At 47.7% G+C, this 25,392-nt stretch overlaps 1 protein-coding gene across 1 annotated transcript in view; it reads left to right on the forward strand.

The window, feature by feature from the left end:
• Positions 1-581: 581 nt before the first annotated feature.
• Positions 582-25,392, forward strand: part of LOC147526288 (syncytin-2-like) — a 37,649-nt gene continuing 12,838 nt past the window's right edge. The window contains exon 1 of the mRNA XM_086630127.1: positions 582-1,319. Within this exon, the coding sequence (XP_086486253.1) occupies positions 582-1,319 (738 nt within the window). The remainder of the gene's footprint in view (positions 1,320-25,392) is intronic.

Raw genomic sequence — 25,392 nt, forward strand, 5'->3', positions numbered from 1 at the left:
CAGCTTCAATATTTGCACCAGGAGTTGAAGTGGCACAGACGTTAACTACACTGAATAAGTTGGGTCACTTGGGCTAACAAAACCAACGTCTCACAATTCTGTTTATCTATGCAAAGTGCCTCTGACCCATTTCGCACGTGCCTTATTGGTGTGCCAATACTTTTGGCCAAATAATAGCACTAACATTACAGAGTTTCAAAGATTCGTCAGTACCTCTGCCCTCTCATACCAACAACCCAGTGGCATGAGACAGATCTGCAGTGGGTGGGATTGGCCTTTCGATGTGGGATCGGAAGTCCAAGCCGCCTTGATTAGATCACTCGATGTGACCATCCCCCGCAGGACTGCAAGAACTTGATCTCTTAGGCAGCCTGTTACCAGGAACATGGAAAAATGTTTCTGGTTTATGGAACCAGTTGATGAGTCATGATGCCATATGCAAAATCATTCGCCCTCCTATGCAACTTGTAAACGGCTCCAGAGTGGTTTGGTTCCAAACGCTGAAGCAAGCCTATCAGGCTAAATTAGGACGCAGTTTTTTCTTCCAAGATAAGCTGCGTTTCAATGTGTCCGGCACATCGATGTGGGGAGATGTAAAAACTGGAGCACTCATTGGGAAAGTATTTACACACGATACGCTCCTGCCCCCCGGAATTTTTCTGATCTGTGAAGATCGTGCCTGGCCCGGAATACCACAAGGAGCTATCGGTGGTCCTTGCTATTTGGGTCGCCTAACTCTCTTTGCCCCTAGCATTCATGATTTTCTAGCTGAACGAACAACCCGAACAAGTCGGGGTAAGAGGAGCCTAAAAGAATTTGACGGCACTTGTAATGACAACGTGCAGCTGCTGAATCCAGCTGAAATAGCAGCACTATCTGTCTTCCTTCTAGGAGCCTCTGACAGCAATGCTAATAGTCAGTTGGCTAAGCTTGCTTGTTGGGCATTGAAACAATTTAATCTTACCTCTAATATTCTCACTTCTCTATTGCTTGATGTAGATGATATCCAGCATGCTGTATTGCAAAATCGCGCTGCTATTGATTTTTTATTGTTAGCTCAAGGCCATGGTTGTACTGACTTTGAAGGCATGTGCTGTATGGACCTATCTGACCACTCTCAAAGCATTCATAAGCAACTTGCAAACCTTCAAAGTAACATGCATCATATCACGACACGAGATGACCGGTTCTCAAACTGGTTTGGTAGTTGGAACATACCAGGTTGGATAAAAGGATTAATCATACAAGGCATAACGATATTAGTTGCATTGCTGTTTATGATTCTCTTAGCAGGGTGTGTCCTGAAGTGCGCCTCTCGGGTCCTCCTTAAAGCAATGCCAGGACTATGGATTGTCCAAAAACAGAAAGGGGGAAGTGTGGAGGAATTCCTTTCCGAGACTGGCCATAATATTCTCTCGGGTATGGACAATCCCTGTTTGGGCCCCAGAGCACAAGGTTACCAACTAGATTATTTTTGTCCTTCAAGTTATCTCAATGGCCTTAAAAGGAAATGTAGACTGATAGCCTGCCAAGATGCACGCCTCCTGGATGCCTCTCCGATGACCGCAATGAGGAGACTGAAGGGATGAGCTTATTACCTGTGTTCTGCTAGCGCTGCCCTATCACTATAGCCCACGAGAGTGTGTTTACGCTAAGCAAGCCAATTGTAGTATGTAGTCGTGTCACGCCACATTCCGCTATATAACCTGTGTGTTGTTTGTAATAAACGGAGCATGATTTTCTAACCATATTGGTGTATGGTCATGACTCTGGGCCGTCCACAGAAGGGCTCTGCAACAGTAAAGGATAAGAAAACTATGCTGTATGATAAGGGAGTAGTGTTTGCTTAGAGCAGAGCTTCGCTAGGCGGGTGTTTTTTGAAATAGTCTGTTAAACACGATAAGCATATGTATCATCGAATAATGGTGTAGAAAAGATGTGGTCTCAGGATGACTGACAAAAGTTGTCTATATAAGCAATAAGAACTGCGCAATAAAGGAGATTCCTGCAGCTAACTCATATTGAGTTGTCTCTGGAGTCTTCAAATCCCGCTTCCGCAAGTGGTGCCCAATGTGGGGCACGACCACGGACCCGGAGAATGAGCTGGACTCATGTTCGGGACATACCCGGAGAATGAGCTAAAATCACATTCAGGATATACCTGAAGAATGAGCTAAACTCACGTTCGGGACATTCTGGAGAATGAGCTAAACTCACGTTTGGAATATTTATTACTTGTCATGAACGAGTGTTAATTTCACGGAAGGAAGGACGAGCGACTACAGGCGGCCTATAGAGGAAAGCCGGAGTGGATCCACTGTCGCGCCGGAGAATGAGCAGGGCTCACGTTCGGCACATACCCGAAGAATGAGCTAACCTCACGTTTGGGATATTCTCAGAGAATGAGCTAACCTCACGTTCGGGACCTTATTACTTGTCGTGAACGAGTGTGCTAATTTCGCAGAAGGAAGGACGAGTGACTACAGGCGGCCTATAGAGGAAAGCCGGAGCAGATCTACTGTCACGAATTAGGAACCAAAAGAAAGAAGAAATAAGAACCTAAAGACAAAAAAATAAGCGACAACTGCCTCAACAGGAGGAGGTAAGCGACTGGGAACAATGGGAAGCACGGCTTTAACAGAACATAAGTCTGTAGTTAAGGTGTTGACAAAAGTGCTAGAGAAACAGAACAGCACCATTAACAGTTCTGACTTGATAAAACTCCTGGTACTCCTGGTTTGGGTATCAGCTCACATACCAGAGGCAAACTCTTCAAATATATACATGACAAGGACTTGGGACACTATAGATGTTAAACTTTGGGACGCAGCCACCCGTGGGGATGCTGCCGTGCAGCGACAGCTGACAGCCCGGTGTGCTGCGTTCGAGGCGTTGAAGGGCGCGGCGGGAGAGAGCGAGGGCGAGGGAACATCAGCGTCCGGTAGCCCCGGCAGCGCCGCTGGCACCGGCAGAACCAGCAGCCCCATCCCTGCCTCCCCCGCGGCCCCACCGGCAGAGGAGCTGTGCGGAGCTGCCGGCCTGGGAAAGTCATCATCGAATCCTTTTGATCCAGGGCCCCGAACGAAAGACAGACTTATTGCTTTCCCCATCTTCCAACGAAGTCGGTACATCGGAGCACCGCGCCCGGCGGCGCCCCGGGAACGCCGCTGCTGCTGCCGGCCGGGGCCGCGGGCGCGGCGTTTGCCTCGGCGCTGCCGCTCGTGCGCGGAGCGAGCCGCGGCTGGAGGGGACGGAGACGCGGCAACAACAACAAGGGGGGCGGCCGGCACAGGGCTGCTGGGTCGTCGTCCCCACCCCGCCCGGCTGAGGCGGGAGGGCTGACCCTCCGCCGCCGCTGCCCCCGCCCCCGCCGGCCGCGCCTGGAGAGCGGCCGCTTGGCCCCGCCCCCCTGCCCGGCTGAGGCCCGGGGCCCAGGTTTTACCACGAGACAGCACATCTTAACTTGGATCGTCTCGATCGGCATCGCGGGGAATAACTAATCCTCTTCTGTTCCAGCAATTTCAGCAGTTAATATCAGCGTTGCAAAACCGTAAACATGCATATTCCATTGTACATCTGCAAGCGCACACCGCGCTTCCAGGGCCTACAGCAGAAGGGAACAGGTGAGCTGAGCCTCTCACGAGTGCAGCTCTGGTACCAAACTCGCTGATGCAGGCAAACATCTTGCATGACTTCTACCATCAGAATGCTGACGCTATTAGGTTACAATTTGGTTTAACACGACAGCAAGCCCGCTCAATCGTACAATTGTGTACTCGCTGTTAAAATATGATCATGCCACCAATGAATGGTGTTAGTCCTCGTGGTTTACGCTCACAGGAACTTTGGCATACACCTCTTATCAGACATATGTATTTTTGTCATCATAAGGTATTGAGCATGTTACTGGTATTCCTTACAATCCTACTGGGCAACCGATCATAGAACACACACGGTACCTTGGAGAATATGCTTTTAAAACAAAAAGGGGGAAGTGTGGAGGAGTTCCTCTCCGAGACTGGCCATAATATTCTCTCGGTACGGACAATCCCTATTTGTGCCCCAGAGCACAAGGTTACCAACTAGATTACTTTTGTCCTTCAAGTTAACTTAATGGCCTTAAAAAGAAATGTAGATTGATCGCCTGCCAAGATGCACGCCTCCTGGATGCCTCTCCGATGACCGCAATGAGGAGACTAAAGGGATGAGCTTATTACCTGTGGTCTGCTAACGCTGCCCTATCACTATAGCCCATGAGAGTGTGTTTACGCTAAGCAAGCCAATTGTAGAATGTAGTCGTGTCACGCCATATTCTGCTATATAACCTGTGTGTCGGTTGTAATAAACGAGCATGATTTCTAACCAAAAAAAAAAAAAAAGAGAGAAAGAAAAAAAAAAGAGAAAAAAAAGAGGAAAAAAAAAAAAGGAAAAACAAAAAAGGGGGAGCCTTCCGTATATTTCCCCACAAGAATCCTTAGACAAAGCTACGTATGTTTTAAATTTTCTTAATTCGTCTGCTTCTAGGCAACATACTACGGCTGTGGATCATCATTTTAAACCCAGTGCCATTTTTGTAGAAAAAACAACGGTATATTATAAGAAACTGGGCTCAACTCATGGGACGGCCCTGTGCCTCTGCTTACATGGGGAAGAGGGTGTGCTTGTGTTCTCTTTCCCACAGGTCTATACTGGTTATCAGCAAGAAACGTAAAGCGATGACAGAGACGCAGAATGAGGAAAATGGCTCAAAAGAATTGTAATAGAAGATTGCATATTGATATGTAAACTGTCTTTATGTTTTCTCATTGTTAGGTATATTATGTGTGTGAAAGTTGCTTGTATATATGCTTTGTGTGTTTTTTCCGATCGGAAGGTGTATGGATTCCACCCGTAGCTACTGGAAAGAAAAGAATTGACTGGTACCAAATTAATGACAAAGAATTACAAACTAGACTTAGTTGTGAGCACCTAACTTTGAAAAGAGAAGCTAGCAGGATTGTTATTGAACAAGATGTTGCGATTTGCAAAAGCCGCTGTTAGCCAGCAGAGCACATACTGGGCAGCCTTGTTGCACGCACTGGCCACGCGTGCAGCAACACCGTGGCACTATTTTTTTTTTTCATAGACTCTGTTGAGGGTGAAAAGAGATGGCTCAGAGCGGAGCTGAGGGAGGCTGCAGAGCACACTGTGTGGATAAACAGGGGACGCCCTGAAGGTGCTGTGCCTGCCTCCCTTCTCCACAACGACCCTGCCGATTGACACCCTCCTGCTCAGCGGAATCTTGGGTATAGTTGAAATAGTAAAGCCCTCGAAAAGGGATGTAATATGCTAGTAACTGCTTCTGCAAGGCTGTACCAAAACAACATGCTAGTAACTGGAGTTGCCAGCCTCGTACACAGGGTTTTCTTCGTGCAAGAAAAGAAAGGGCGAATTGTTGGAGTGTGGATCTTTGAAAAGACTGCACGAACAAATCCCTGTGTAAATAAAGACTGGAGCTGGGAAGTTAGGCCTCAAGGGCGGAATGCCCTTGAAGTAAAGGATAAGAAAACTATGCTGTATGATAAGGGAGTAGTGTTTGCTTAGAGCAGAGCTTCACTAGGCGGGTGTTTTTTGAAATAGTCTGTTAAACGCGACAAGCATATGTATCATCCAATAATGGTGTAGAAAAGGTGTGGTCTTAGGATGACTGACAAAAGTTGTCTATATAAGCAATAAGAACTGCACAATAAAGGAGATTCCTGCAGCTAACTCAATATGAGTCGTCTCTGGAGTCTTCAAATCCCGCTTCTGCAGGTGAGGAGGGAAGCAAAGCTTTTAGAAGTTCTTTTTTATTCATTCTGTTAAGTTGTTACATTCATTCATTGAAAGATATTAGCAGATATCACACCTGAGCATGGTTCAGCAGGGTCCTTTGTGTTCCCCTTGCATCTTGTGCCTGTGTAGGAGAGATGAAAGGGAGAGGAGCTCTTGCTTACATGCCGGGTTGAGTAACTGTTTAGTAGCACATAGCAATGGTAGGCAGCAGTTTTTAGGATAGGAAATGATCTTGTCTCCAGTTCAAGCCACAGCGAGGTTCAGTGCAGCAGAACAGAACTGCTTAAGTGGAAATGGACTGGGACTGGAGAACAGAGACTTACTGTCTTAGGAGATCATAGAATCATAGAATGAATCATAGAATGATTAGGGCTGGAAGGGACCTTCAAAGGTCATCTAGTCCAACCCCCCTGCAAGGAACAGGGATATCTCCAACTAGATCAGGTTGCTCAGGGCCTCGTCCAACCTGGCCTTGAATGTCTCCAGGGATGGAGCATCCACCACCTCTCTGGGCAACCTGTTCCAGTGTTCTACAACTCTCATGGTAAAAAATTTTTTCCTAATATCCAATCTGAATCTACCTCCCTCTATTTTAAAACCATTACCCCTTGTCCTATCACAACAGGCCCTCCTGAACAGCCTCTCCCCATCTTTCTTGTAGGCCCCCTTGAGGTACTGGAAGACCGCTATAAGGTCACCCCGGAGCCTCCTCTTCTCCAGGCTGAACAGCCCCAACTCTTTCAGCCTGTCCTCATAGGAAAGGTGCTCCAGCCCTCTTATCATCTTCGTGGCCCTCCTCTGGACCCTCTCCAACTGGTCCATGTCCTTCTTATGTTGGGGGCTCCAGAACTGGACGCAGTACTCCAGGTGAGGTCTCACGAGGGCAGAGTAGAGGGGGAAGAATCACCTCTCTTGACCTGCTGGCCACGCTCCTCTTGATGCAGCCCAGCATGCGGTTGGCCTTCTGGGCCGCAAGAGCACATTGCCGGCTCATATTGAGCTTCTCGTCCACCAGTACTCCCAAGTCCTTCTCCTCAGGGCTGCTCTCGATCCATTCACCACCCAGTCTGTATTTGTGCCTGGGATTGCCATGACCCAGATGTAGGACCTTGCACTTGGCCTGGTTGAACTTCATGAGGTTGACACAGGGCCCACCTCTCCAGCCTGTCGAGGTCCCTCTGGATGGCATCCCTCCCTTCCAGCGTGTCGACGGCACCACACAGCTTGGTGTCATCGGCGAACTTGCTGAGGGTGCACTCCATGCCACTGTCCACGTCACCGACAAAGATGTTGAAGAGGGCCGGGCCCAACACGGACCCCTGAGGGACGCCACTCGTGACCGGTCTCCACTTGGACATCGAGCCGTTGACCACTACTCTCTGAGTGCGGCCATTGAGCCAATTCCTTATCCACCGAGTGGTCCATCCATCAAACCCATGCCTCTCTAGTTTAGAGAGAAGAATGTCGTGCGGGACAGTGTCAAAAGCTTTGCACAAGTCCAGGTAGATGATGTCTGTTGGTCGACCCTTGTCCACCGATGCTCTCACCCCATCATAAAAGGCCACCAAGTTGGTCAGGCACGATCTGCCTTTGGTGAAGCCATGTTGGCTGTCACCCACCACCTCCTTGCTCTCCATGTGCCTTAGCATGGTTCCCAGTAGAATCTGCTCCATGACCTTGCCAGGCACAGAGGTGAGGCTGACCGGCCTGTAGTTGCCCGGGTCCTCCTTGTTCCCCTTTTTAAATATGGGGGTTATGTTCCCTCTCTTCCAGTCATCGGGGACCTCGCCAGACCGCCACGACTTCTCAAATACAATGGCCAGTGGCTTGGCAACTTCATCCGCCAGTTCCTTCAGGACCCGCGGATGGATCTCATCAGGTCCCATGGACTTGTGCACCTTCAAGTTCCTCAGATGTTCCCGAACCTGCTCTTCAAGTACAGTGGGCGGTGGTTCATCCTCACAGTCCCTGCTAGTTCTTTCCACAGCTTGGGTGGTAAGACAAGAGGCTTTATCAGTGAAGACTGAGGCAAAAAAGTCATTGAGTAACTCAGCCTTCTCTATGTCCCGGGTAACCAGAGCACCAGTATCCTTCCGGAGGGGGCCTACATTCTCCTTGGACTTCCTTTTGTCCCCTACATACCTATAGAAGCATTTCTTATTGCTTTTTATATCCCTTGCCAAATTCAATTCCTTCAGGGCTTTAGCCTTCCTCACTTGATCCCTGGTCACTCGTACAGCTTCTCTGTATTCCTCCCAGGCTATCTGTCTCCGCTTCCACCCTCTATAGGCTATCCTCTTCATTTTCAGTTGGTCCAGGAGCTCCTTGCTCATCCACGCGGGCTTCCTGGTCTTTTTGCCCGACTTGTTCTTCATCGGGATGCACCTCTGCTGAGCTTGGAGGAGGTGCTCCTTGAATGTGGACCAACTTTCCTGGGCCCCTCGTCCCTCCAGGGCCGCCTCCCACGGCACTTTGCCCATCAGGTCCTTGAAGAGGCCGAAGTCCGCCTTCTTGAAGTCTAGGGCACAGAGCTTGCTGTATAGTTTCCTTGCTGCCCCGTGGATCTTGAACTCCAACGTGTCGTGGTCACTGCAGCCAAGGCTGTCCTTAAGTTTCACATCGCCCACCAGTCCCTCCCTGTTGGTGAGCACAAGGTCAAGCATGGCACCCCTCCTTGTCGGCTCCTCTATCACCTGCAGGAGGAAGTTGTCGTCCACGCATTCCAGGAACCTCCTGGACTGCCTGTGCCCTGCCGTATTGTCTCTCCAACAGATGTCAGGGTGGTTGAAGTCCCCCATGAGGACCAGGGCTTGTGACCGCGAGGCTGCTCCTATCTGGCTATAAAGCGCCTCATCTGCTCTGTCCTCCTGGCCAGGTGGCCTGTAACAGACCCCTACCGTAACATCCCCTATCCGTCCCCGTCCTCTAATCTTGACCCATAAGCTCTCTGTCAGCTCGTCCTCCGACCCCAGGCGAAGCTCCACGCACTCCAGCCGGTTGCTGACGTAGAGAGCGACACCCCCTCCTCGTCTCCCCTTCCTGTCCTTTCTAAAAAGCTTATACCCCTCCATGTTGACACTCCAGTCATAGGAGTCGTCCCACCACGTCTCCGTGATGCCAATAAGGTCGTAGCCCTGCTCATGTGCACGCATCTCCAGCTCATCCTGTTTATTTCCCATGCTGCGTGCATTGGTGTACATACACTTCAGCTGGGCCTCCGACAAAGCCGACTCGCTGGCTGGAGCGACAGGGGTTCTCTTGGACGGCAGTGTAAGTTCGTTTGAACATACCTGCGATCCTTCCTCAGCCTCTGGACCCTCGGTGCTGGCACTGGTGCCATGCTGACAGCGGTATGAATCTGACTTCTTGGCTGGAGCGGCTGGAATTCCCTTCTTCTGTTCTACAGGTACTTCCAGCATATCTTTATCATTCTTGATATTCCCCCCCTCCCCCTTCAAATCTAGTTTAAAGCCCTGCCAATGAGCCCTGCTAGCTTTTGAGCTAAGACCCTGGTTCCCCTCTGAGAAAGGCATGTCCCATCCGGTGCCATCAGACCTGGTTCAGCGAAAGCCTCCCCATGATCAAAGAAACCAAATTTCCGTCGGTGGCACCAGCCTCTGAGCCATCTGTTAATCAAATCTGATTTTCTGTTCCTTTCTATGTTCTTTCCTGCCACTAAAGGGATTGAAGAAAACACTACCTGGGCTCCTGACCCTTTGACCAATCGCCCCAATGCCCTGAAGTCCCTTTTGATGGCCTTTGGACTTCTCTCTGTTAGCTCATCACTTCCGACCTGCATTACCAGTAATGGATAATAATCAGAGGGCTGTACCAGACCAGGGAGTTTCCTAGTGACATCCCTGACGCGGGCCCCAGGGAGGCAGCAGACTTCCCTGGGGGTTGGGTCTGGTCGACATATTGGCCCCTCTGTTCCCTTCAGAAGGGAATCACCTATGACAATTACCCTCCTTTTTCTTTTAACAGGGGCAGTCAGAAATCGTGGAGCAGACTGACTCCCCTTAGGCAACCCTCTGCATGGGCCCTCGTCTATGTTTTCTTCTTTTGATGAGGTTTTAATACCGATGGCAGTCCGACCCGGCTTTGGAGACACCTCCAAGCAGGGACAGCCATCACCCTCCCTGTCATCCAGTTCCCCTCGCAGAGCACTGTACCTGTTACATAAGGACACCTGGGGGGGCGAGGGAATTGCCAGGCAATTGCGCTTGCCACGCCGAGCAGGGACCTTGTGCCATTGCTCCTTGTCCCCTAATTCCTCACATTCCCTGATCCCCTTTACCCTCTCCACTTCTTCATTCTGCTCTGCCACAACCAGATTATGGCAGCTGTCAATTTCCCTCTCACTTTCCCTAATTATTCTTAACCTGCTCACCTCCTCCCTGAGCTCCAGCACTTCATCCTGGAGCTGCGCCACCCAGCTTAGCAGGTCATCAACCTGCTCACACCTCACACAGCCATCCTCAGGGTTGCTCCCAGCTACCAAGGATAAGCTGTGACATTCCTCACAGCCTGTGATCTGAACACCCACATCCCTTCGAGTGGGTGCTGAAAGCACATTTTTCCTCCTCCGAGTCGCCACCATGACTCCTTGATAACATGAAGCACTTCAAATCCCGTCCAAGGAGCTGTAAACTGCAGCAGTTGTCCCCTCGTTAGGCGGGAACAATAGCCTTCCTTAGCTCCTTCTTGGTGGACAACAACTCAGTCGTTGCCCTCCCTAAGGCTATTTATAGCCCAGTGACTCACAGCTGTGCTGGCTCCGCCCCGGCTCTCGCAGCAGCCCGCCTATGCCAGCACCGCCCCCAACAGCGGCAGATCTGGTCCCGGCTAGAAAATGCTTCCAGAAAAGCCCTAGAAAAGAGCTTTTCTTCGGCTTTTTCCTGCAGTAGCTCTCCCCAGTCGCAGTCTTACCTGCTCTGAAGTGGATCTCCGCAGAAAAACTGCTGCAGCCTAGCAGCCTAACTTTTTCCTCCCCCATTTCACTTACTTTATGAAAAATCCCTGGAAAGATATAGTGGGACAAGGAGGCACAGAGAATACAAAGAAACTAATCAAATATTGTAACCAATGGTGGCTGCTTTATAAGCTAGAAAATGAAGCTAAATGGCCCAGTGAGGGTGGAACACTAAACTATGACACGCTTTTACAATTAATGTTGTTCCTAAGAAGGGAAGAAAAATGGGATGAAGTTAAATATGCAGATATGCTCTTTGTTCTCCGAAATAACCCTGAATGACAGAGAGATTGCGGACTAATGCCTCCACGAGATCCTATAGTCCTCATATTAGAATAAGAAAACAAGAGGGAGAACAAAAATAAATTAAAAAGCTGCTGCTCAGCCTGCAGCATTGGACAAAGGTGTACTAGAATAAGTAAAACACTCCAGGACTCAGAACAAGATCTAAACGATATTTTCAAGCCTCCCCCCTCGGTCTCAGGAGCAGAATGAGGATTCAAACGAGACCCCTACTCCTCCAGACAGCCCAATATCCTCCTGCACTAAGAAAAAGCGGCCGGCGGCAACAGAGCAGCCAACAGCACCAATTCTGCAGGCACCCCTCCGGGAAGTAGTAGGACCGGACAATGGGACAATAAGAATTAAGGTACCATTTTCCTATAATGATTTAAGGGAATGGAAGAGAGCTGCTCAGGAATATCGCAGCAATCCAGTAAGCACTACCCAAAATCTTAGATTCATAATAAAGCAGCACAACCCTGATTGGAATGATATGCAATTATTGTTAGAATGTTTAACTGAGACAAAGAAACAATTAGTCATAAAAACTGTCAGGGATCTTGCAAAAGATCACTATGAGGCTAGGGGAGGAACAAAAGGAAATGGAATTTTTACTAGATACAGTGGCAACGTATTCAGTTTTAAATCAGGCCTTGATGCCTTTAGGAAATTATTACATTGTAGTAAAAGGAGCAACTGGCCAGAGTGAAAAGGCTTACTTTAAAATATAAACTGAGTAAGCAAGTGGGCATTCATAAATTCTTGTATATGCCAAACTCCCCAAAAGCCCTTTTGGGAAGAGATCTATTAGAACAATTGGGAGCCATGATAAAATTTAAAAAAAGGTGAAATTACTCTGGAGGTAAATGATCATCAGTATGTACAAATAATGAGCTTGCTTTTAGTTAATGTTCCCACAGAAGGAAAAATCGACGCAGAAATCACCTACCAGGTATATCCCAGGGTTTGGGCAACTGATGTTCCGGGACGTGCCAAAAATGCCCAGCCGGTGGTAATAAATTTGAAAAATGGACACAGAGCGGTAAGAATTAAACAATACCCACTAAAAAAAGAAACATAGGGAAGGGATTCATCCAATCGTAGAACAATTCCTAGAGTTTGGTTTATTAAGAGAATGTGAATCAGAGTTTAATACTCCTATCCTCCCGGTTCGAAAACCAATCTCTGCCTCTGGCAATTTTACAAATACAAACTAGACCCAGATCAAAAGAAGGGCTGAGCCCATTTGAGATTTTATATGGGCGGCCTTATGGAGTACAAAAGGGGGTGTCTTCACAAATTGGTGAAGAAATTATTACTTTCTATATGGTGGCATTGAGCAAACAACTCAGAAAAATTGAAAAACATGTATTTGGAACTCGGAGCAGAGGTCTAGATGGACCTGTACATAATATACAACCTGGAGATTTTGTATATGTCAAGTCTCTTGCAGGAAGAACTTTGGAACCACAGTGGGAAGGACCATTCCAAGTACTCCTCACCTCCTACACAGCAATCAAGATCAAGGAGCAGAATGCCTGGATTCATCACACCAGAGTAAAGAAAGCCCATAGATCTCCATGGAAGGTCACGCAAGTCCAACCAGGGAAATTACTTTTCTCATGGTCATAATTATAATTCAGGGGTGGGAAAGCCCTTATAGCCAGAATGATACTGAGTGGCCTTGGTCTCAAGCCTATATTAGGTATACTGGATCCATGGGGAAATACTCTGCTCTAGAAGGTTTAAATCTATCTACCATGGTTATGTATGGAAATCAAGAATATTTAAAACGAGAATGGAGTAAGGATACAAAGGGAATTCACCAACTTCAAGGAAATGTAGGGGGAAAAAAAGGTAGGATGCTGAATGATTAATGGCCCCACCCATAAAAAGGCATCCCAAATTACTATCTCAATTACTCCCACAAATAAAAGAGCAAAGATCTGTGCTTCTGAAGAATTAGATTGTTGGCATAATTTCACACTAGTACAAACCACTGAAGTGGTTTGTCTCTGGGCCGATAGTACTATTGGACCCTCATTCAAATTTAAACAACAGTGCCCGCTGCGATAGTTACACATGATAAAAAAGATATATCCATCACACGACCTATGCCAGCACCTAAGCTCGAACCCAAAATTTATGAAATTGGTCTGTATGTAATAAGAAACACAGAAGAGCAGCGAGTGTTATTCAACCCAGAATGGTCTCTCAAAAGGGTTGAGTTATCAATGCAAATTAACATTTCAGAAATCCAACCGTTGTGTTCTCCTTTCTTACGAACCTCTTGTGAAAGATGGACTACTTGGCAAAGAAAGAGGAAGGGTATTTCTCAAAGACGAAAACCAAGAGACCTGACGGGGCTGTTAGGAACAGGGTTGGGAGTTCTGAGTACCATAGACTCAGAAGTAATAATGAACAAGCTGGCCACTGTCACTACAGTTCTGTCAAAACTGCAACAGCCCTTACAATCCTCATTATTGACTTTAGGAGCTCACTAGTGGTTAGCATCACAAATCTTATCAGACTGGGAACAAACAAACACAAGAGACCACAATATAATTGTAGATGTGATTGACGGGCTACAAGCCAATATCTCACTAGCCCTGAGTTGTGTTCAGGCCCAACTATGGATGCAATCGGTAACCGCCTCTATTATAAGAGAAGGAGAAGAAGGGATATTTCCCACTGAAAAAAGGTAGTCTGGGATGGTGCCACAAGTAAAGAAAGAGAGCTTCAATCCTGGTGGAATATGGTAAATTTTACTTATAACCTCACCACGCACACAGTTACGGCCTTTGTACTAACCATTCATAATGCTCTAATAACTGTGATCCATCCCATCATAACTTTAGGGATATACCATGACAGAACCCTGCTTTATCCTTTTGAACATAGAACATGGGCCCAAAGGGTAAGAGACAGATGGCAAACAGTAGATGTAGAATCCTGCATCGTGCGAGAACAAGGATTTCTATGTGAAGGTAATAGCATATGAGCACAAGCTATCTGCCTTGATACTGATCAAAAGGTGTGTCATTTTGAAATTTGCCCTGATGTTGGCTCAAAGACGATCATAATATATGCAGGGAAAGGTTGTGCGTGTCTATGAACAAAACGTGGCTCCATATTTGTAGAAGGGATGGAAGTAGAAACTAAAAATCATTCAAACTTCTGCATCTGTAATTTCACTCAGATCATGGGATGTGACTTCCATTATTCTGCTCCCGTCACATCCCATCAAATTCTAAAGTATTACCCACACCTATAGAAACAAATTTAACTCTGACAAAGAAATTGCTGCAACATCCTGGTTTAATGCAAATACTGGGGAAATTAGAAAGAGCGGGCAGAAAACTCTGGTGACAGTTCATTATGATGCAAAGGAGATAAGAAAATTGTAAAAAGAGTAGAAAAGGATGGAGAACATAAATGGTGAGAAGCACTTTTGGATAGTCACCTTTTACTACATCCTGTTATATACTGTTAATAGCTACAGCTGCTTTGATGTTGTTACTAACACAGCTGTACATATGGGTTTGGCGCATGTTTAAAAGGGTCTCTTCAATGCACGAGGCATTATATCAATCGGGAAACTTAGGCAAGTAAAAGAATTTGTAAAGTAAAAGACCTGAACTTGTGCAGGTCAGATGTGTGGGGTTGATGTAAGGTGGTGCACACTGCTATGATGCCTGTAGCCAGAGTTCATCTGGGACTAGGATGTTCAGGGAAAACTGGAGGGGAAAGTCTGTGAGCTGCCCAAATGGCCCTGTGTCCACAAATGTCATGATCCTTGCCTGAGCTGTGACCCCTCCTTCCAGCTCTGAACTAGGGTACAAAGCCTCAGAAATTCCCCTGAAAACCTTTTCACCATTTCTAATCCACCATAGTGTCTATGTCCAATATAGGGTGATTTTAAGATCTGTACAGGCTGCCCAATTCTGTCAAGCGCTACAGTTCCAGTAATCTTAAAACTCCCAGATGACCTGGACTTGTTTCTAAAATGTCCCCTGGACTCCAGACCCTGGTGTTCCCAAGGGAGAGCAAACAAGGAGGTGGAAGCTGGAATGTGGAGCCTCTGGGAAAGCTGCCTCTGGCTTCCAACAGGTTCCTTCCATTTTCAGAGAGGAACAACTTGCTCCACGCTGGCAGCTGAAGCTTCCTTCTCACGGAGGAAACTGGGACACTGGTACCTCACGTTGAAGGCTATTTGAGATCAACAGCTCAAGCACTGCTCTTCATGTATGTGACCATCAGTGATTGGCGTGATAATTGGCAATATTATGGGCGCAGATGATGGTGGAGTTTAGTCAGAATCCATCGAGCCAAACAGTAGTTCCTTCTGACCCCACTTTCACAGCCTATTGTTTCTGATCTTTCCTCTGGACTTAGTCCCCAAGATGTGCTATGAAATGTCAAGAAGTGGATGCAGAGCTGTCATGGTTTAACCCCAGCCAGCAACTAAGCACCACATAGCCGCTTGCTCACTCCAGCAATGGGATGGGGGAGAGAATCAGAAGAGTAAAAGTGAGAAACTTGTGGGTTGAGACAAAGACAGTTTAATAGGTAAAGCAAAAGCCGTGCACACAAGCAAAGCAAAACAAGGAATTCATTCACCACTTCCCATCGGCAAGCAGGTGTTCAGCCATCTCCAGGAAAGCAGGGCTCCATCATGCGTAACGGTTACTTGGGAAGACAAAATGCCATAACTGCAAACATCCCCCCTTCCTTCTTCTTCCCTCAGCTTTTTATGCTGAGCATGACGTCATATGGTATGGAACATCCCTTTGGTCAGTCGGGGCCAGCTGTCCCAGCTGTGTCCCCTCCCAACTCCTTGTGCACCCCCAGCCCACTCGCTGGTGGGGTGGGGTGAGGAGCAGAAAAGGCCTTGACTCTGTGCAAGCACTGCTCAGCGATAACAAAAACATCCCTGTGTTATCAACACTGTTTTAATCACAAATACAAAGCATAGCCCCATACAAGCTGCTATGAAGAAAATTAACTTTATCCCAGCCAAAACCAGCACATTCTCCACCCCTTATTCCATATCATTACATCATGCTCAGGTCCAACCCTATCCAATACATTTTCATTAACCACCACCCCTTTTCCCATCCTTTGATATATATACACAGATATCATTCTCTTAGTCTGTGGGCCACCCCTGTAAAATATCTGTAAAATGTCCATTGAGTTCATTTAGTCCATGACTTTGGGCTCCATCTGTTATGGTGGTCACTCAGGACAAGAGAGGTAGTGTGTTGTGTGGAATTACTGGGCACCAAAGCCAGCTCAGGCCAGGTCACCGCTGCACTTTCACTGCTTCTTGTAAGGCTCTTCATCCATTGGTTCAGGTGGTTCCTGCTACAGTAATTCCTATAACATGCAACTCAGATCATGGGTTACAACAATTTAAAGGTATATCCATTATAATCTCCACCCCTGGTCCCTTTGGACTAGGCCTTAAGTTTTAACATTGCAATGAATTCCTCCCCTTGCCTCTAGCCTGGCTAGCAGCAAGGAGTTCCTGCTACAATACCTTTGACATACGGCAGCCACAGCAGTGGTGACATACAGCATCATGTAACACTGGCATCGTACAACTTAAAACATGGGTTATTTTCACCCAGGATTAAATCTCCTTGAGGTACACATTGGACTCCCTCATCCTTCTGCATTACTCACCAAGTACACTCAGGTCCTTGGGCAAAAACAATCCCACAAATAGGTTTACTCTTTCCTGAGGAAGGAATAACCCAGACTGTTTTTCCCAATGTCGTGGTTTTAGGCTGATCCAGCAACTAAAACTCACACAGTCTCTCCTTCTCCAATAAAGTGGAGAGGAGAAAAATGTAATAAAGGGACTGAGGGATGAGACAAGAACAGAGGGAGCACCCACCAACCATGGTCCTGGGCAAAACAGACTTGGCATTCTTAAAAGCAAAACAATTTATTAATGGTTACTTAGAAGGACAAAGGGAAACAAAACCGGTTACTCGAGAGGACAGAAAGAAACAAAACCAGATCTTAAAACCGACACCTTCCCCCCCTCCCTTTCCTTTTCCTCCCGGCTCTACCTCCTCCCCCCAGCAGCACAGGGGGCAGGGACTGGGGGAGTGCAGGTCAGTTCATTCCGTGCTGTTACTGCTGCTTCTTTCTTAAATGAGAAGGAGTCCTTACACCCTTTTCCCCTGCTCCAGTGGATCCCCTACCCACGAGGAAAAATCCACAAACTTCTCCAGCGTGAGTCCAGCCCACTGGAAACAATCCTTCCCCACAGATTGCTCCGGTATGGGCTTTACCACAGTCTCGGATACTTAGGGAGTTGTAGCCACTCGCTCCGGCGTGGGTCGTCACGCAGACTCCAGATGTCTCTCTGCCTTGTCGTGCACCCCAACACGACCATCCTCAGGCTCAGGCATCTTCTCCCCACGGGCTGCGAGTGGGTCTCTGCTCCCCCAAGGCCGTCCTGGTTGCAGGGGGGCCACCTGCTATCTCACCACCAGCCGCAGGGGAAACTCAGCTCCAGCACACCTCCTCCCACTCCATCCTCACTGACCTGGTGTCGATGCAGCTGTTTCTCTCAGATCTCAGTCCTCTCCGGGTGAACTCAGCCCAGTGGGCACCCCGGGAGTGGGGTGCCCCCGAGTTCCCCAGCTGGCTCCGCCGCCGCAGCTCCCGGGCAGCTGCCCGGCCGGGAGCCAGGGAGTGGGGGCAGTGCCCTCCTCCCTTCTCTCCTCGATCCTGGGCAAAAGCACCTCTTCCAGTTCCTTTGTCCTGACTTAAATAGGGCAATTCGCAGAGGCGCCCTATTGGCTCAACCCCGAGGGGGATGGCAGTCTGATCCGGTGGCCAGAACTAAGCCTAACCCGGTTCCAAAACCAGGGAGGTCGCAGGGAGCAAAACCCCTCTCCTGCCACCAGAACCCCCACCCCCTCCACATCAAACCATGACACCCAACAAGTTCTTTATATGTACTATGGGGATCTTATTTCCTTTAACAGTGTGCAGGGGTTTTGAATGGGCAGGGCCAAGTCGACTGGCAGATCCTCTAGTGTTAACTAGCCAGGTGGCTTCTGCTAATGTGTATCCCAATGTTTGAATGTCCCTGCCCCATTGCTCTCAGTGTAGTTTTTAGTAGTCCATTGTATCATTCAATTTTCCTGAAGGTTGGTGCACAATAAGGGGATGTGATATAACGAGTCAATGCCATGCTGTTTGGCCTAGGTGTTCATGAGGTTGTTTTGGAAATGAGTCCCTTTGTCTGATTTAATTCTTTCAGGGGTGTCGTGTTGCCATAAAACTTCCTTTTCAAGGCCCTAGATAGTATTCTGGGCAGTGGCATGGGTCACAGGGTATGTTTCCAACAATCCAGTAGTTGCTTGCACCATTGTAAGCACATGGCGCTTGCCATGGTGGGTTCATGGTAGTGTGATATAATCAATTTGCCAGGCTTCCCCATATTGATATTTCAGTCATCGTCTTCTATACCACAAAGGCTTTAGCCGCTTGGCTTGTTTGATTGTGGTGCACGCTTGATCATGAAGCCCATTTGTATGTTGCATCCCTTCCTAAATGTCCCATAGCTCACCTTTATGTTCCCAGTCCAGATCCACCTGAGACACTTCAATTCTAGCAGCCTGGTCCACCTGCTCATTGTTTCGATGTTCCTCAGTGGCCTGACTCTTGGGTGCGTGAGTATCTATGTGACGTACCTTCAGAACTATCAGTGCGATCCACTTACTCTGTGTAGCATCAGTTGCATGATGTATAGAGGAGACTCTTCCTCTGAATATCCAGCCCAGCACAGGCAATCAAGGTGCCAAAAGGAGCTATGCTTCAATACCAACTACTTCTGAAGCAGCTTGAATTCCTTCATATGCTGCTAATATTTCTTTTTCAGATGGAGTGTAACAGGCTTCAGATCCTCTGTATTTTCGGCTCCAAAACCCTAGAGCTCAACCTCGAGTCTCCCCTGGTGCTTTCTGCCAGAGGCTCCAGGTGGGGCCATTATCCCTGGCTGAGGTGTAGAGCACATTTTTTACATCTTTTCCTGTCCAGACTGGTCCAAGTGCTACTGCACAAGCTATCTCATAGAATCATAGAATCGTTAGGGTTGGAAGGGACCTTAAAGATCATCTAGTTCCAACCCCCCTGCCATGGGCAGGGACACCCTCCACTACACCAGGTTGCCCAAAGTCTCATCCAACCTGGCCTTGCACACTTCCAGGGATGGGGCATCCACAACTTCTCTGGGCAACCTGTTCCAGTGCCTCACCACCCTCTGAGTGAAAAATTTCTTTCTTATATCTAACCTAAATCTGCCCTCTTTCAGTTTAAATCCATTGCCCCTTGTCCTATCACTACACGCCCTTGTAAAAAGTCCCTCTGCTCTTTTGCACTTCTGCGCTTTTGCTCTACTGCTTTTTTTTCTCTCTCTCCCAGTACTCCCACTCTCAGAGTACTATCTCTCTCTCTCTCTGCCCCTCTCTATTTCAGGGGCTCGCATTCGTCCGGTTTTGCAGTTTCGGGACGAGACGGGCTTCGCATACGAGGGGGTGGTGAGCATCTATCCTGTGTATTAAATCATCTGTATTAAATTGTTCTTATCTCAACCCACGGGTTTCCCGTTTCTCCTTTAATTCTCTCCCTCATTCCTGGGGGTGGGGGAGGGGGAGTGACCGGCTGTGTGTGTGGTTCAGCCTAACCCACGACAGTCATAATTGGCGCCCAACGTGGGGCCTGAAGGGGTTGAGATAACGATGTTGCTGGCTGGAATGCTGTTTGTTATGCTTGCATACATGTTACCGGACATTTATAATTTATTGCCTTATTTACCCTATATGGTGTTAGGTGGAATGTGGTGCCCAATGCACCTTGATACTGTCGAACTTTAGAGGGGCAGAATCCATCTCTATTTCTGGAGTGACAGGGGGGTCTCAACAACTGACTGTGTTAGAGGCTGAAGTGAGCCTAACTGGAGAGCAGTGGCAAAAACACCCTATTGTAACTGGCCCAGAAGCACTGTGCATCCTTGGCATAGATTATCTTAAGAGAGGGTATTTCAAAGACCCAAAAGGGTATCGGTGGGCTTTTGGCATAGCTGCAGTAGAGACAGAAGAAGGCAGGCAGCTGTCTACTTTGCCTGGTCTCTCAACGGACCCTTCTGCTGTGGGGTTACTGAGGGTCGAAGAACAACAGGTGCCAATTGCTACTACAACAGTGCACCAACGGCAATATCGTACTAACCGAGACTCTCTAATTCCTATCCATAAGTTGATTCGTCAACTGGAGAGTCAAGGAGTCATCACAAAGACCCGCTCACCTTTTAACAGCCCTATATGGCCTGTACGTAAGTCCAATGGCGAGTGGAGGCTGACGGTAGACTATCGTGGCTTGAATGAAGTTACACCACCATTGAGTGCTGCCGTGCCAGATATGCTGGAACTTCAGTATGAACTGGAGTCAAAGGCAGACAAGTGGCACGCTACAATTGATATCGCTAATGCGTTTTTCTCAATTCCTTTGGCACCGGAATGCAGGCCACAGTTTGCTTTCACTTGGAGGGGCATCCAGTATACCTGGAATCGACTGCCCCAGGGGTAGAAACACAGCCCCACTATTTGCCATGGACTGATCCAGACCACATTGGAACAGGGTGATGCCCCAGAACATTTGCAATACATTGATGACATCATTGTATGGGGCAACACAGCAGAAGAAGTTTTTGAGAAAGGTGAAAAGATAATCCAAATCCTTCTGAAAGCAGGCTTTGCCATAAAACAGAGTAAGGTCAAGGGACCTGCCCAGGAGATTCAGTTTTTGGGAATAAAATGGCAAGATGGGCGTCGTCAGATTCTGATGGACGTGATTAATAAAATAACAGCTATGTCCCCACCAACCAACAAAAAGGAAGCACAAGCTTTCTTAGGCATTGTGGATTTCTGGCGAATGCATATTCCCGACTACAGTCAGATTGTAAAACCCCTCTATCAAATAACCCGAAAGAAGAACAATTTTGAATGGGGCCCAGAGCAAAAACAAGCCTTTGAACAAATTAAACAAGAAATAGTCCATGCGGTAGCCCTGGGACCAGTCCGGACAGGACAAGATGTCAAAAACGTGCTCTACACTGCAGCCAGTGAGAATGGTCCTACCTGGAGTCTCTGGAAAAAAGCGCCAGGGGAGACGCGAGGTCAACCTCTTGGGTTTCGGAGTCGAGGATACAAAGGATCCGAAACCAACTATACTCCAACTGAAAAAGAGATACTGGCAGCATATGAAGGAGTCCGAGCTGCTTCTGAAGTGATTGGTACAGAAGCACAGTTGCTCCTGGCACCCCGATTGCCAGTGCTCGGCTGGATGTTCAAAGGGAGCGTCCCATCTACACATCACGCAACTGATGCCACATGGAGCAAGTGGATCGCGCTGATCACACAAAGAGCTCAGATAGGAAACCCCAATCGCCCAGGAATTTTGGAAGTGATCACTAACTGGGCTGAAGGTAAAGACTTTGGAATGTCACCAGAGGAGGAGGAGGTGACACGTGCTGAGGAGGCTCCACCTTATGATGAACTATCAGACAATGAGAAGAAATACACTCTGTTTACTGACGGATCCTGTCGCCTTGTAGGAAAACATCGAAAATGGAAAGCTGCTGTATGGAGTCCTACTCGACGGGTAGCAGAAGCTACCGAAGGAGAAGGTGAATCAAGTCAGTTCGCAGAGGTGAAAGCCATCCAACTGGCTTTAGACATTGCTGAACGAGAAAAGTGGCCAATGCTCTATCTCTATACCGACTCTTGGATGGTAGCAAATGCCCTGTGGGGATGGCTACGGCAATGGAAGCAGAGCAGCTGGCAATGCAGAGGTAAACCCATCTGGGCTGCCCCATTGTGGAAAGACATTGCTGCTCGAGTAGAGAAGCTGGTTGTAAAAGTACGACATGTAGATGCCCATGTACCCAAGAGTCGGGCCACAGAAGAACATGAAAACAATCAACAGGTGGATCAGGCCGCCAAGATTAAAGTGGCTCAGGTGGATCTGGACTGGCAACATAAAGGTGAAAAATTTCTAGCTCGTTGGGCCCATGATGCCTCAGGCCATCAAGGAAGGGACGCCACATACAAATGGGCTCGCGATCGAGGGGTGGACCTAACTATGGACACTATTGCAGAGGTGATCCATGAATGTGAAACGTGTGCTGCAATCAAGCAAGCCAAGCGGTTAAAACCTCTTTGGTATGGAGGGCGTTGGTTGAAATATCAATATGGAGAGGCTTGGCAAATTGACTATGTCACACTTCCACAAACTCGCAGTGGCAAGCGTTACGTGCTTACAATGGTGGAAGCGACCACTGGATGGCTGGAAACCTATGCTGTGCCCCATGCCACCACCCGGAACACTATCTTGGGCCTTGAAAAGCAAGTCTTGTGGCAGCATGGCACCCCAGAAAGAATTGAGTCAGACAACGGGACTCATTTCCGTAACAATCTTATAGACACCTGGGCCAAAGAGCATAGCATCGAGTGGGTATATCACATCCCCTATCATGCACCAGCTTCTGGGAAGATTGAACGATATAATGAATTGCTAAAAACCACACTGAAAGCAATGGGTGGTGGAACCTTCAAACATTGGGATACGCATTTAGCAAAAGCCACCTGGTTAGTCAACACTAGAGGATCTGCCAATCGAGCTGGTCCTGCTCAATCAGAACTTCTACGTACTGTAGAAGGAGATAAAGTCCCTGTAGTGCATATGAGGAATATACTCGGGAAGACAGTTTGGGTTATTCCTGCCTTGGGTAAAGGTAAACCCATTCGTGGGATTGCTTTTGCTCAGGGACCTGGGTGCACTTGGTGGGTGATGCAGAAGGACGGGGAAGTCCGATGTGTACCTCAAGGGGATTTGATGTTGGGTGAAAATAGATGATAAAATGTATTTAATTGCATGATATTAATTGCTGAATAACCCTGTCCCTGCATACCATCATTGCTATGGTTGTCACATTGTACTAATGTCATTATATTAAGAATCATCCAGGTTAATGAAGAATGAACTTCGTCAGAATCAGAACTGATTCCAAACACCCAGCAACTTCTTCGAGATCAACATCTTCAACCTGCAGACAGCGGCTGGATACACCAACTACGAGCTCCAGGTGCCACACACAACAAAGACTACGTGTCATCCATTCTACCGACTGAGCGAATTCCACGTCATCTTTCCTGCCCTGAGAGACTGCTACAACAGATGAAGACACATTTTGGAGGGATGACCCATGGCTAAGGGAATAGTATATATGTAAGGTTTGAGCATGACGTGCATAGTATGGAATAAGGGGTGAATACTGTCCTAGTTTTAGCTGGGACAGAGTTTTTTTTTAACAGCTAGAAGAGCTCCATGTTTTGGTTTTACTCAGATGCCCCTCCAAGTGAAAGCAAACTGTGGCCTGCATTCCGGTGCCAAAGGAATTGAGAAAAACGCATTAGCGATATCAATTGTAGCGTACCACCTGGCTGTGGAATATGCTGCTGGCGCACTTAGTATAATCTTCTGCCACATTAGTCGTGTGCACTGGACGTCATCTGGATCTTCGAGTCTTGGTCCGTTTCTCGAGTCAAGATAAATCAACTCTCGCACAGCCAGTTCTCTCAGATACTGAATAGCTTTTTCTATGTTGGTCCACTTGCTTACATTACATGGCACCTCGTCCTTGTAGGGGTACCTTTCCTTTATAGCTGCCAGGAGTCGTCTCCAGAGGCTGCGGACTTGTGTCTGACTTCCAATTGCTTTATCAATGCCTCCATCCATGGCAAGGGCTCCCAGCTGCCTAGTTTCACTACCATCTAACTCCAGACTATTGGCTCCCATGTCCCAGCATCTGAGCAACCAAGAGACAATGGGCTCACCTTTAAGACGGCCATAATCTTTTCAAATATCTCACAGCTCGCTCATTTTTAGAGATCTGGTGTTTATCCTCTCATCTATGATGTCACTCCTCCTCCATTGAGATTTCCTCTGGGGTGAAACAGAACGCTCCCGCTTCATTTCTCGTGATGGCCCTGGTTGCTCTTCATCATCATCATCCTCTCCTCTGCGTTCTGACTTTCGCACACATTTCCTCGGTTGCTCTTCCTCCAATCGTTGTGATGGCCCTGGTTGCTCTTCTTTGTCTGGTTGCTCTGATGGCCCTGATCGCTCTTCCTCATTTGGTTGTTGTGATGGCCCTGATTGCTCGTCTTCATCTTCTAACTTTTGTATACATTTTCTTTTCCTTACGGGGGCAACTGATACCATTGTAGTCTGAGTAGCTATAGTGCTTGTCATGGGAGTTGAGATGGCAAGCACAATAACCCGAGAAATAAATTGATATACACCCCTAAATGGCCGATTGATTTTGAATATATAGATAATTAAACATATATTCAGGAGACCTTGCAGGACAACCAAACCGGTTAAATTATTCCAATGATGTTCGGCATTATCAAAATCAACGTAAGCTTTTGTGAATGAAAAGTCACCAGTATAATTGGCGATGATATCCGCCAGGTGACGCTCAAAATTAATAAACGAGCTCCACATCACCATCCCCCTCTGCACCGCCGAATACAAAGACTGAGCCGGTCCCAGCACCGATGATCTTATCAGAGTTACACCGTACAGTATAGAAAAACCCTTAATTACCGATAACATACTTTTCATGCCGGTCCAACACCCAGAGCCAGAAAACCGCATAAACATTCCGCCTAACATCATATAGGGTAAATAAGGCAATAAATTATAAATGTCCGGTAACATGTATGCAAGGATAACAAACAGCATTCCAGCCAGCAACATTGTTATCTCAACCTCTTCGAGCCCCACGTTGGGCGCCAATTAAGACTGTCGTGGGTTAGGTTGTAAACCACCCCACACACACAGCTGGTCACTCCCCCTCCCCCAGGAATGAGGGAGAGAAATTAAAGAAGAAACGGGAAACCTGTGGGTTGAGATAACAATGATTTAATACAGATGATTTAATACAGTGTATGTGCTCACCACCCCCTCGTATGCGAAGCCCGTCTCGTCCCGAAGCTGCAATCCCGGACGAACGCGAGGCCCCGAAATAGAGAGGGGCAGAGAGAGAGAGAGAGAGAGAGAAGGAAGGAAAAGCAACAGAGCGAAAGCGCAGCAAGCGCAAAAGCCAAAGCGCAAAAGCCCTTCTTCCCGGCTGCCCCTCACTTTTGTACTGGGCATGACACTGCATGATATGGAATACTAATTGGCCAGTTTGGCCCTCAATCTTAAGTTCCACCACAAATCACAAGGGGAATCGT

This window comes from Tauraco erythrolophus, chromosome W (assembly GCF_009769465.1).
Source record: "Tauraco erythrolophus isolate bTauEry1 chromosome W, bTauEry1.pri, whole genome shotgun sequence".
Lineage (NCBI taxonomy): Eukaryota > Metazoa > Chordata > Aves > Musophagiformes > Musophagidae > Tauraco > Tauraco erythrolophus.